A 14,279-nucleotide genomic window follows, 5' to 3' on the forward strand; every position below is an offset into this window, starting at 1 on the left:
CATGTGATCAAAATTCAGATGCTTGGCAATTGGTTCATACTTAAGGCGGTTGCAGTATCCTACAGTCATCGGATCACCATTTGCGATATTCTGACAATGGACAATTAAGTTGCAAGTAAGACCCCCAATGAAAGAAGACTCCGAGTCTTGAAAGTTCCATTTTATTAGAGATGTCATATTGGCACATCTGGGAAAACCCAAATCTGAAAGTTTCCAGGTTTCTTTCACCCAAAAGAAAGTTCAAGTCCCTGCACAGCACCCACATGTCCATCACATGGCCCAATCAGGCACCTCCCAACTAGAGATGCCTCCCAGTCACACCCCTCCAGGTACAGGCCAAGGTGTCCTTGACTCTCTGAGAAAGGAATGTTATTTAGACTATCTATCTCCCATACTCCATGTAATCCCTCCTCCCAATTTCCCACAGCACTAAATGTGGCAGGCCTGGAGGCCCAATGCAAGTGATGGCTTCCTGGCCTGACACTAACAAGAAGTCCATGAACAGGCTAGTTTTACTTAACAACTGGGTTATTTACTTAAAAACTGCAGTGATTCACTTAACAACTAAGGCAATAATGGTCACAAAATGGGGCAAACCTCACTGAAAAAAATGTCTCAGAAAGTTTGGGCTCAGATACGGTCATAAGTGGAGTATTGATTTCTTTTGGTTTTTCCATTTTAGCAAAGACAACGGACTATTACAGCTTTCCTCTCTATATTAAATTAATCCCACTTTCAAGATCATATCTTTCTGTCAGCCCCTTGTAATTAAGCTTAATGTGATCTAAGAAGTTGGCATCCATGTGGAGGTTGATGTAGATCAAGACAGCTAATTCAATTCTCAAAAGCCAAAGTTTTTGAAAACTTTCTGGATATAAGGTCAAGGTAAGAACAAAGAAGATTGCAAGGCAAGAGAAAGAAAATAGCACTTGCTTATGGAAACAAACTGTAACTCTTACAACAACACAAACACTATTTGCTGAAATCCCCAGGGAATACAGTCTAAGGTGATAATTTGCAAATGTCTGTATTTCAGTTCAGTTCCTTGACATCATCACATCTGAACAAGGATGGCAAGGAGAAAAAAACCAGAAAATCCTGCTGCACTTTGAAAGATCCCTCAAAATTGATCTTGTGCCACTGAAATCAAGGAAACCACTCTATTTTATCTTTACTTTTTAAATTTATATATCTTCCTCCTTTTCAGTGGATGTTCCCCATTAGGTCTAACCAAGGCAATTTTTTTTCCAAACTTGACTGCTATATTTGTTGACCATGTTTTCAAAAGGATGGAAGGATGGCTCAAGTCTTCTGGCATATAACCTTATTCTGTTCTTCTTTCTACCTGGCAGTGTCAATCAGAATTTGAAATCAATCTGCCTCCAATCCAATAATGTTCACAGGAAACTTTCCACCTCTGGAGATGAAACATTACTTGTGGGATTTTTTTCCTATGTCAACCCTGATGAACGTGCCCAGAGTTTCAAAAAAGTGCCAGTAATTTCTGAATATGGATCGTAAGTGCCTCGTTCTTCCTTGAGTAAAATGCAATATAAATTCAGACAAAGGGGATAGAATGTAGAGAAAAGGTAGATTATACTAGTTCAATTATGGCACTGCTAGTTTGGCTGTCATTTTTAAAGATGTTAGCTATGTTGATCAGGGCTTCCATTGAGAGATGGCCGTTAGGAAAACATTCATGTGGGACCTTCACATGTTACAACAAACCCTCTTAGAGATCTAGAAATCTAAAAGTGCATTGTAAGGTAAATGTGGATTTTGGGGGGGAAAATGCTCCCAGAGCAAATACTCTTGTCTTTTTATTTTCTGCTTAGTTTTTTTATTGAAAACAAAGGGAAAAGAATAATGCTATCATATTGTTTATATCTTTCATAGATTTTTAAAAATCTACTTGTAAACTGATCAAATGATATTGGCTACTAGAAATATATAATATGCTTATTATATTTATGATATAATAAATTAGAGATATACTATCATGCAGTCACAGCAATAACAACCCAAATAATAATAATATCAAGAATAATAATCTCCATTTCAAAAATGGAAATACCACAAAGTTTGTGGGGAATAGGATCATGTCCTCCTAACCTTTTTCCATTCAGCAAATACTGGGTTCTTTCATATCATCTTTTTGACTATGATCAGAATTCACAAATTAAAATGCAGGCAACTACAATCCTTTCTAGTAAAGTATTGGTAGCACTTTCTCAAAGGAATACAAAACCAAGAGGCTTCTTTCTAAGAAATTGCAATGCACATCATCATCACCACCACAAGGTTTTTATTAGCTGATGCCATGGGCTGAAGAAAAGATGATACAATTCAAAAGAACAATGTAAAGATCTATTTCTATCTTAAACATTGTTCTATATTGATTGAAGTGTGTAGTAGTTACATGTAAACTTACTTTATACAACAGTTGTAGAAAGATCTAGATAGTTGATAATTTTATAAACTCTTCAATATACCTTTCCTATTGAAAGAAGGAAGCTCCAACAAATCACCAAACTATGAACTAAAAGTTTAATTTATGGACCTGATCGTATAATTTACTGCCCAAGATTAACATTTTGTTTTTAGTTGTGAAGTCAGGTCCGACCCATCACAACCCCATGGACAATGTTTCTCCAGGCCTTTCTGTCCTCTACCATCCTCTGGAGACCATTTAAGCTAACACAAACTGGTTGTTGGAAGAAATCATTAGCGCAGGGAACCAATTGTTAAATTACTTGAATCCCACCACTAACTAGAGGTATAGGACTGATCTTGCTAATCAGTGACTGTGGAGATGGTCAGAATAATGTGCAAAGCCAAAAGTCTCCTTCATTGAAATTCAAAATTAATCTCTGCTGAATCAATTGCTGAAATTATACTCAATATTACATGGGCAAACAATATATACAAACTCAAGGTAAACTGCTCCAAACTCGATTACAGAAAATATGACTTCAGCAACAGAGTGGTCAATTCCTGGAATGTACTACCTGACTCTGTTGTTACATCCTCCAACCCCATAACTTTAACCCATAAACTGTCTACCATTGACCTCACCCCATTCCTAAGAGGTCTGTAAGGGGGCTTCCATAAGAGCATGAGAGTGCCTACCATCTCTGTCTTACTCTTCCCATCTATTTGTATCCATATCCTGTGTTCATGTCCAAGTTTATACGTATACCTCTAGTCTCGAACATGTTTGACAAACTAACTAACTAAATAAAAATAAATCAATATGTAGTTTGGAAGTAGATTTAGTTCTTTTTTAAAATTTGCTTTTCTCCACTTCTGCGCTTTCATTGCAGCATATTACCAAAATATGTCCAGCATCCTCTTACTATGTATTTTGCCATTGATGAGATCAACAAGAATGCCAAGCTCTTCCCCAACCTCACACTAACACCGCTGATTGCTCAAACTAGTTTCAATGCCATGAAGGCCAGTAAGTTTGTTTTAGATTTTCTGTTTCTGATTCAAGGGAGTCCTATCAACTTCAATTGTGTTGGAAGAAGGAATCTGAACTTCTTGCCTATCATTGGTGACCTCACCTCACTCAATTCCATCCAGATGGCCCACATGTTGAACACCTACAAGTTTCCACAGGTATGACCATTTTCCACAGATCAACTTGTTTGACCAAAAATCCTCTCATAGTTTTTTTTGTTTTTCTTTCTTGTTTCTCCTTTGGTCTTTCTTCTTCTTTTTCTTTTATTTTTATGAATCCTAGCTTCTTTCAATGTCAGCCAGTCTATCGTTTACCAATTCTGAGTTCCCAGAATCTACCATCGTGAAACTTATCTTTTCTATGCATCCTTCTTCCCAACAGATCAATTATGGTTCCTTTGATCCAGTCCTGAGTGATAAAAGGCAGTTCCCTTCCTTCTTCAGCACGGTTCCCAATGACAATTTGCAATACGAGGGGATTGTTCATTTACTAAAACATTTTGGATGGAACTGGATTGGCCTCTTGGTCTCAGAGAATGAGAGTGGGGAAGCCTTTATTCAAAATCTCGAACAAAAGCTCTTCCAGAGTGATATTTGCATTGCTTGGATAGCGTTGATCAGAATTTTAGCAGATGCACTCTTAAATAGAGGTTTCATTCAGGAACAGGTAGACAACCTATTAGGCATTATCTTACAGAAGAATGTCTCTGTATTCCTTGCTTCTGGAACTGCCCAATCAATGGAGATTTTACAATGGGGGCTTTATTTGCGTGAAGCTTACCAAATGACCCCAATAGATCACAGAGTATGGATCATGACCTACCAGTGGGATTTCACTGTGAGTTTATTGCCAATAGATAGCTTTCTAGTTCAGACTTTCAATGGTTCCCTATACTTCTCCCTCCATAGAAGGACTGTGCCAGGATTTCAAGAGTTTCTTGAGAAAATAAAACCTTTGGTGCATCCCATTTCATACATTGATTGGTTCTGGGAATTTGTGTTTCATTGTTCACTGCCTCCATATCGGAAAGGTGTTAAACGCTGCACTGGGAGGGAAAAACTCAAGACCGTCTCTGGCTCTGTGTTTGAAATGACCATGTCTGGAGAAAGCTACAATATCTACAACGGGGTTTATCTTGCAGCACATGCGTTGCAAGCAATGTATTCAAAAAGAGCAAAAAGAGCAAAGCCAGCTCCTGTGAGGAATCAGCCTTTGCAGCCATGGGAGGTATGTCATTGCTCTTCTCAGATACATTTATAGAAGCCCTGAAAGGGATGGGGTAGGATGGGAAGGGAACAATAGATAGACAATCTGGATTTGTTTCTCTGTAGCAATCAATATCTATTAGCAAATATTAGCAAATCTCCAATAACTGATGCAGCTCAATAATACTTAAGAATCATCTCCAAAGTCAAACCAGCTCCAAAAGGAATTATGTTTGGAGATCTACTTCTTAATGCTTCAGAGATTTCTGAATCAAACCAGAAAGCAATTCAGTTACAATTCAGATAAGATTCACTAAAGAAACTCAGTTGGGATTCTGAATAAAGCCAAACTTTGGGGAAGATTAGGATAACTGATATGACTTCACATCTCTCTCAAATCCAGCTTCACTACTTTCTGAGAAACACCCGCTTTAATAACAGTGTGGGAGAAGAAATCTTTTTTGATGAGAAAGGGGAGATTGACCTGGGATATGACATTTTCAACTATGTCTCCTTCCACAATAAATCCTTCCAGAGAGTCCGGATTGGAAAGATGGTCTCCAAACCTCTTGATGGGAAGAAATTCATTATTAATGAAAGTATCATTATGTGGAATCACAAGTTTCAGCAGGTGGGATTTTTGGTAAACTCTAACTTGGTAGACTATTATTCGGAGGTGAAGATATTCTTCTCCAGTGATTTGAAAGCCCATGCATGATTGCACTGGAAAACAAAGAGCAGTCCTTCCAGTTTCCAGAACTTCCGTACGCATGAAGGCCAGCTGATTTTTGCCCACACATGAAAATGAGCAAATGAGAATGGAGGTGAAGATATTCTTCTCCAATGATTTGAAAGCCCATGGAGCATGCTCCCACCAGAAACTGAACTTCTGGTTTCCAGCATGCATGTAGGCAACCTACCCTTCTTGTTACTTGAACAATGATCAGTTGGCCGGCATGCATGATTGCACTGGAAAACAAAGATCAGTCCTTCCAGTTTCCAGAACTTCCATACGCATGAAGGCCAGCTGATTTTTGCCCACACATGCAAATGAGCAAATGAGAATGGACGTGTTTCAGTAGCCGGATTTTTTAAAAAATACTACCGGTTCTTTGAGCATGGCTTGGTGGGCATGGCAAGGGAAGGATACTGCAAAGTCCCCATTGCCTCCACCATTACTTGCTTTCCAAATCCCCTTTCCTGTGCAGGGCAACAAAAGAAAACCCAGCTGATCATCTGAGTCTCGGGAGGCAGCAAATAAATCAGGGGCAGGGGCAGCCAGAGGTGGTATTTGCCAGTTCTCCTAACTGCTCAAAATTTCTGCTACTGGTTCGCCAGAACTGGTTAGAACCAGCTGATTGCCATCTCTGATGTGTTTGCAGAAAACTAAGAACTCATCCAAGGAAGAGGATGATTTGATGTAAATATGGACACTCTCCAAATGCATTTTGGGATATGATGACATCAGAAGATTACTAATCTCCCTGAAAGTACCAAGTTCTTTTAATAAAATGGAGAACTTGTACAACATCTTGATGAATCCCATTCCTAACATTTCTTGTTTTTTTATCCAGGTACGTCCCCATGCCAGATGTGTAGAGAGCTGCCATCCGGGGTTCAGCAGGGTTGTTCAAGAGGGGAAACATATTTGTTGCTATAATTGTAGACAATGTCCTGAAGGAAGAATTTCAATTGAAACAGGTAAGTAAAAAAAGAGACAGCTGAGAGTTGAGAACTTCCAAACTCAACTTTCCTTTGGTCTTTTCATCTCTGCTATGCTATTTAGTGGATGGGATTTGGGTGAACTGCAGTAGATTTTATTTTCAAAGGTGGGTCTAATTTAAATACTTGTATAAATCCATTTTATTTTGGTTGAGGGTTGCAATTCTCTCCAGAGCACTCCACCACTAATGCTGCAGTTCAAAGAAATAGATATTCATAAATAACAAGGCAGAATCCATACGCTTGTTAAGAAAGAATTATTGTGTATGTGTCATGGGGATCGTGAATGGCATCCCAAGCCATGATCTCTTTCAGTTAGCTGTATATATATTGTCCTATATAGTTGGAATCACAAGACCTTCTTCATGTATTTCAGATACAGACCAATGTGAGAGATGCCCAGAAGATCAGTATTCGAATGCAGAAAAAGTCCAGTGCCTTCCCAAACGTTTCAGCTATTTATCCTATAGGGAACCCTTGGGAATCGTTTTGAGTTCTCTGACTCTTTTCTTTTCAGCAATTCTTATTTTGGTGGCAGTGACCTTCATTCTACATTGGGACACCCCCATTGTCAAAGCCAACAACAGGAACATCACGTGCATCCTCCTTTCCTCTCTCCTGCTGTGTTTTCTGTGCTCTCTGCTCTTCATAGGTCAGCCTGGAAATGTGAGTTGCTTCTTCAGGCAAACTATGTTTGGCACCATTTTCTCTCTCTCGGTATCTTGTGTCTTGGCCAAGACCATCATGGTTGTTATGGCTTTCCTGGCCACTAAGCCAGGAAACCAGATGAGGAAATGGCTAGGAAACAGACTGACGGGATCCATCATTGTCTTCTGCTCCTGTATTCAAGCTGTTATCTGTATGATATGGTTGATCATATCTCCTCCCTTCCCTGAATGGGACATGCATTCACAGGTTCAAGAGATCATTGTTCAATGTAATGAAGGCTCAGATGCCATGTTTTACATTGTACTGGGCTACCTGTGGCTCCTGGCCACCATCAGTTTTACTGTGGCTTTCTTTGCCAGAAAACTGCCTGATACTTTTAACGAAGCCAAGCTGATCACCTTCAGCATGCTTGTGTTTTGTAGCATTTGGTTGTCCTTCATACCAGCCTATCTGAGCACCAAGGGGAAATACATGGTGGCTGTGGAGGTCTTCTCCATCTTGGGCTCTACTGCAGGCCTCCTGGGCTGCATCTTCCTGCCCAAGTGCTACATCATTCTGCTGAACCCACATCTCAACACCAAACAGCATCTGACTAGGAAGACAGATTAATGGTTAAGTCTAACATTCTATACTTCAGCCTTTAACTGTGACCAAAAGTAATACTAGAGAAAGTCCAAATATTCATGGTGGCACCTTAACCATGCAATTCAATGCTATCTTTTTCTGCACTTTTTCTGCACAACATATATAATAAATCCACTAGGTTTTATCTAAGCTAGAGGATAAACAGTGAAATCCTACTTTTTTTTTACACTTCGCTGGTGCTCGTGAGGAACCATAGGAGAGTCATAAGATATTGAAGAAGACAGCCAGAAACACATTGCCCTGTTCCCGTCCCCTGCATGCAGACATGAGGAGTTTTATAACTTTATTGAGGTCCCATTCACACTAACCATAAGTTCTATTGAGTTCGATTCTTCTCAGTCTAGGTGTCTCTGTATGCTGTTTTGTGTATGAATAGTAAATTAGTTTCACTTGTATGTCTGAAGATAACATCGCAGATCATTTTACCAAGGCCCAAGGGAATATGAAGCATAACCGTTGTTGCAATGAATACAGATTATGATTGTAAGATTTATATATTGTCCTACCCAAAGGGGAGAATGTTAAGAATATAATTCCAACGGTTGAGTTGGCAATATATCATCCATATAGTAATGCTGTAATTGTTTCTTTAAATCATACTGTAAAATGTGATTGGTTGCTGTACTCCTCAATCGGCCATAAGAGGGAGCCAGAATGCCTGTTAGTTCTCTCTCTGTTTGTTAGATGCTGGGCTGATCTGATCTGAGTGCCGTAAGCTATTGTAAGTTTTGCAACTTTTAGCAAACCTTGATTACTGGACTGATTATATGTTACTGGACTATGTTATTTGGATTATCCCTTTACCGAGAGATGTTGAAAGCTGACAGACTTATCCGTGTATGACTTGGACTGTTTGATGGACTTTGATACCTCTATTTCCAAGAAAGTAAAAGTCTATTTAAACTGCAGTGTCTCTGTATGCTGGTTTGTGTGTCCTCCAACAAAACTCTCACAACGCTTCACTGAACGTACTCGCTCTCCCAACGGGGAGCTTACCTAACAAGAGCCACGAAGTCCAATGGCAAAGATACAAGTCTGCAAGTTCACACAGATGAAGTTCAAAGTTCAGACACATTCCAAAGTTCACACAGGCAAGCTTCCAGGCAAATATGCAAAAAGAAGCCTGTAGTACAATTATGTGGTCCAACAAATCACAGGTCTCTTTCAATAGAGCATGCACATTCTTTGCACTGGTAGAGAATGCAGTTCATCCTCATCCACCCTGACTGGCTACATCTGTAATCCTTCTCCACCCCATACTTCTGACTAGCTGTCTGAGCTCTACTGCTACAGCTGCATCTTTCTCCCTTCCTTTCCAGCCAGGTGTTAATTTGGTAGTTCCCCTGATTCTCCCTCTAAGGTTCCTGGTCTCTCTTCTTTCTTTGGCTCATTTACTCCCAACTCGGAAATCTTGGCATCTTCCTGATGCTCCTCCACAACCCTTCTGAAGTTCCCAGAATTGATTCTTCCTTGCGGTCCAAGCTGGAGTCCAGGGAAGCCATCTGAAAATAAGGCCATGCTATATTTTTGGGTGGGCAAAATTATAAGCCCCCACTGAAAATAAGCCCCCTAACACTCCCCTCTCCCGCCAGGCACAGCGCCACTCAGCAACCTAGCGATACCCCGAAGGCACCAAGCCATAAGAGCCAGGAAGGGGAGGGAGCAAATGCGCTCATTTTGCTTGCTGCCTTCAGGATACTGCAAGGTTGGTGAGTGGCGCTGTGCCCAGCTGGAGTGGGAGGTTGCCTGGTGGCTGCTCTCTTACAGGTCCAGGGGCAAATGGCTGTGTTGCACTGTCACAGCAGTGCAACACAGCAGCCATGAGGTGACCATGCTCACGAGCAGCTGCCCGGCAACCCCCCTTTCCAACCAGGCAGAGCACCACTCACTGACCCAGTGATATCCCATAGGTGCTAAGTCACGTGGCACTCTGCCCACCCCCCAGCTCCCGTGGCTTGGCACATTCAGGATACTCTTAGCTCCGCCTGGCTGAAAAGGCATGCTGCGCGAGTGTCTGTTCTGCCCCCACCTTGCGTGCCTCCCAGCAGCAACCTGCCCTGGCCCAGCTTTCCCTGCAGGACCAAGGCACCACCGCGGCGCTCTGAGCATAACCTATTCTCTGGCTTCCAAACTCCGGAGATCCACTGCTGTGTCTTCCAGCAGCGGCCCGACTGGGGGTATGCTCTATGGTTGTGGGCCAGCTGCCGTAAGACTCTCTGTCTCACTTTGGGATATCACTGGGTCAGTGAGTGGCTCTCTGCCGAGCTGGAAAGTGGGGCTGCTCATGAGCGTGATCACCTCATGGCTGATGTGTTGTGCTGCTTTAACAGCGCAACACAGTCATTTGCCCCTGAGGCTATGCCTGGCTCTTGGGGCATCAGCTTGCAAGAGAGCAGCCACCTGGCAACCCCAAAACAATAACCCACCCCAATAATAAGGCCCAAGCAATATTTTGTGGGTCAAAAGAAAATAAGATCCTATTTTATTTTTGGGGAAACACGGTAGTCAGTGAGAATGAGTCAGCACAAACACAGGTAGAATGTTTGGCATTGTTTCTTTTTCATTTTGTACTTATTTTGTACTTTTTTCTAAATATTACTTAGCATTCATTTTTTATCTTTCTCATTTAAAATGCCAATAAAGTTATTTTTTTAAAAAATGGCAAAGAGCAAATTCCCAAATTCTCTTCCCAATTCTTTATTGCAAACATAATTTAGGTTATTTGAGAAACGCCAATCCTCAAGAACAGCCTATAGCAGTTGTCAAGATAACATTTTTATCTGAGATTTTACAACTCCTATTTTAAGCTAAAGATGCTTATCATTTCCTATTTCTTCTCAGGTTAAACACTGAAAGGTGATTCTGGTGAAAATTGTGAGCTTTTTAGTATAGGAATAGTTGATTGAGAGATGTTTAAGTGGATTGTTTGAAGAGATAGAAATAATTACATTGATTTGCTTTGGCTTTTCCATTTGAAGGAACACCAATGTACTGTTGTAGATTTTCTCTGCATATTGGAATAATCAAATTCTCAAAGTCACATCTTCAGTGGGATTTCTGTGACTCAACAAGTGGGCAATAATGTGAGAGGTAATGTTGGTTGATGTAGGTAATGTAATTCTCAAAAGCTTAAGTTTCTGTTGTTGTTGTTTTTTTCTATGTGGAAGGTCAAGGTAAGAATAAAGAAGATTGCAAAGGAAGAGAAAAAAATAGCACTTGCTATGGGACATTAACTGCAACTCTCACAATAACCATGTACAGACTTTAGACAAACAAAATTGCCTAAAATCACAAGGGAGTAGAGGATAAGGTTATGATTTGCAAAATGACTATATTCCACTTCTGTTTCTTTGGCAGTCTCACACTTGAATAAGGACATCTGGGAGAAAAAGAGTAAAAAAAAAAATATCTGTACTTTGAAAGATTACTCATAATTCACCTTAGGCCACCACCATCTCATTTAGCCAAGTCAAGAAAACAATTCTTTTTTATCATTTACTCTTGCAAAACCTCCTTCTCAGCCAACATTTCTCATTAGGTCTAACCAATGCCAGTTTTTTGGGAAACCTGATAACTATATTTTCTTGACCATGTACTTGAAAAGATGGGACGATGGCTCAGGTCTCCTGGCATTGAAATGTATTCCCCCCCCCTCCTCCTCCTCTTCTTCTTCTTCCTCCTCCTCCTCCTCTTCCTCCTCCTCCTCCTCTTCCTCCTCCTCATCCTCCTCCCCCTCTTCCTTTTCTCCTTCTCCTTCCCCTTCTTTCTTCCTTCCAGTGAGAATTTGAAATCAATCTGCCTCCAGCCCTTTAAAGTTTCAAGGACCAATTCCACCTCAAGAGCTGAAATGATACTTGGCGGATTTACTTCATTTTTACTCAGTGTTAACAGCGTACAGGATTTCAAAAACCTGCCAATTGTTGTTAAAATTAGAAAGTAGGTGCCTCTTTCCTCTTTGAAGAAAGTACATTGGAACTGGAGAGAAAGGTGATAGAATGCAGGGTACATTATTCTGCTCCCTTTGCTGTCACATTTAGAGATAGATACAGAGACAGGTTTTCAGAATTGGAAGGGACCTTGTAGTCCAATCCTCACAACCCCCACAAACCCCCACACTATTTTTTTCAAGTTTTATTTGTTTTTTTTATATTCCATTTCCACCGAACATTTAAGATCTGGGTTTTAAACAATCAAAATCCACATGCTTATTACAATATTCATCACAATGGTATTAATAATATATCAGTACAATTACAATAGTATATAGCATCTTCATCATCAAATTCTCTCCACATTAACATTTTTTATATATATAATATATATTTCATTTGTATAACATTTTTGGCAGTTGTATTAGCCACTAACACAGCCCAGCTTCGAATCCCAATAAAGGTATGGCTAGCTGATGAGAGCTAAATAGCTTGAAACAGATCTATACTAGTCTCCCTTTATTTATTTATCAGCACAAATGCAACACAAATGTAACACAGGCAACAGTAAAAATAATGGCTTTCTATCTGGATGGTCTTTTGTAATTAGCCAATAGACATAGAAAGGAAGCAGTATGCTTCCTCCCATATTTGGGCATACCAGGGGCTGTGACACAATACATATACATATACATACATACATACATACATACATACATACATACACACATATCTCCTCCTTTCTAACTTCTGTTTCTATTGTCTACCCATTGGTAAAATACCTCCCATGTCGAAAAATATTCAGTTTCTTCTATATCTTTAACAATGAGCAATAGGTTGATAGATAGAAGAATATAATTTAAAACTAGCTAAACTTACCTAAATTTAGTGACAACAGGTATAGTTAAATAAAAATTGATAATTATAGAAATGTATACAATATCTAGTGTTAATGATAATTAATAATTTAATATGAATATTGAATGTTACCCTTGAAGGGAAGGCTAGAAATACTTTTGGACTATATATAAAAGTCATTAATAACAATAACAATAAAAAAGAACAAAATTAGACAAAGTTAAGTTTTAACTATTAAGGGGAAAATGTTATGATATAGGATCTAGTTAAATAAAGAAAGGATAATGATAATAAATTATATACATGTATGGGTAGAATATAAGGGAATTGGATGTAAATGGTAAACAGGGATTTGGAAAGGATGATTAGAAAATTTTGGTATTAAACATTATGGATGTTTAGCTAGAATAGGATATGAGGATTTAATGTGAATGAAGAATTTTATAAATAAGTAAATGAAATGCCAGTATGTGATTATGTATTAAATCTTGGTATATTTTATGATGAAGGACGTTTAAATAATCATAGTTAAATAAAGGTGGAGGTATGATGATGGTAATATAATAAATATCCGAGTTAAGATATTAGAGTTAATATGAATTATATTTGATAACGGTGGAAGAGATGCACAAAAGCCTTTTGTAACCAACTGATACACTTTCTACAGTTTGTAAAGAAGGAGGATTTGTATGCTTGTTTTTGAAAATAAAAATATATTTTAAAAAAACAATGAGCATTCCTCTGTCCATTTCTGTCCATTCTAATATTTTGTTTCATTACACTCTCATCTGACACTACTTCATCTTTTTTCCATTCTTGTGCAAATACAATTCTAGCAGCAGTTAATATATGTAAGACCAGATACATAGTCTTTTTGTCATATTATCTGAGCACCAAAGGGAAATACAAGGTGGCTGTGGAGGTCTTCTCCATTTTGGGCTCTACTGCAGGCCTCCTGGGCTGCATCTTCCTGCCCAAGTGCTACATCATTCTCCTGAACCTACATCTGAACAGAAAACAACACCTGACCAGGAAGAAAGATGAATAGTTAAATCTAATAATCTCTTATTCAGCCTTTAACTGGTAATTAAAAGTGTTGGTCAGAAAATGTTCAGATTTATAAATATTGTAAATAAATGAATGAGTGAACAAATGAATGAATGAATGAATGAATGAATGAGTACCATAACTTCATTGGAACTTTTAATAGTTTGGTGCGATGGATAAAGCAAGGATAGTTTGAGAAATTCATGGTTTTTGTAGACATGCGAGAACCCCTGGAAAATAAGCTTTCCCAGATGTCATATAGGTTCATTCAAAATTGTTATCATTGGTCCCATATTCTATCTTTGTTTTTCATCTATTTGAGAAGCACACCTTGGTCCTCTGCTTTGGAAATTGTATAATTTTAATTCTTATGAAATATGGCCTCTGCACAGGTCTCCTGGGATGATTTTTCTCCCCAAGTGCAATATTATATTCTTCCACCCACTTCTAAACACAAAATATCTAACCACAAGGAGAGTTTAATTGTAAAATCAAACTTTCTATTATTTGGCATATATCTGGTGACTTAATTATCCATATGGACGGTCTAAATATTCAAGGTGGCAATTGTACGAATGCATGTCCTGTCCTGCTGGGTTTGAAATCTTCATTGAAGCTTTGCCAGCCTTGAATAGTATTTCCCTCATATTCGCCCTGTGCAGGAACCAGGCCCAAACTCAATGAGTCCAATTCAGGAACACAACAAGTCTATAAAGTCATCCACCTGGTTTAGAGTCAAAA

At 39.1% G+C, this 14,279-nt stretch overlaps 1 protein-coding gene across 1 annotated transcript; it reads left to right on the plus strand.

Moving 5' to 3' along the window:
• The first annotated feature begins 455 nt into the window (after positions 1 to 455).
• On the plus strand, positions 456 to 7,668 carry LOC116521987 (vomeronasal type-2 receptor 26-like). The gene is made up of 7 exons (XM_032236575.1): positions 456 to 505; positions 1,353 to 1,517; positions 3,324 to 3,621; positions 3,845 to 4,690; positions 5,072 to 5,299; positions 6,243 to 6,369; positions 6,767 to 7,668. Exons 1-7 carry the CDS (start codon positions 456 to 458, stop codon positions 7,666 to 7,668), a joined length of 2,616 nt encoding a protein of 871 aa, XP_032092466.1.
• The last annotated feature ends 6,611 nt before the right edge of the window (positions 7,669 to 14,279 follow it).

This window comes from Thamnophis elegans, chromosome Z, assembly GCF_009769535.1.
Source record: "Thamnophis elegans isolate rThaEle1 chromosome Z, rThaEle1.pri, whole genome shotgun sequence".
Taxonomy (NCBI): domain Eukaryota; kingdom Metazoa; phylum Chordata; class Lepidosauria; order Squamata; family Colubridae; genus Thamnophis; species Thamnophis elegans.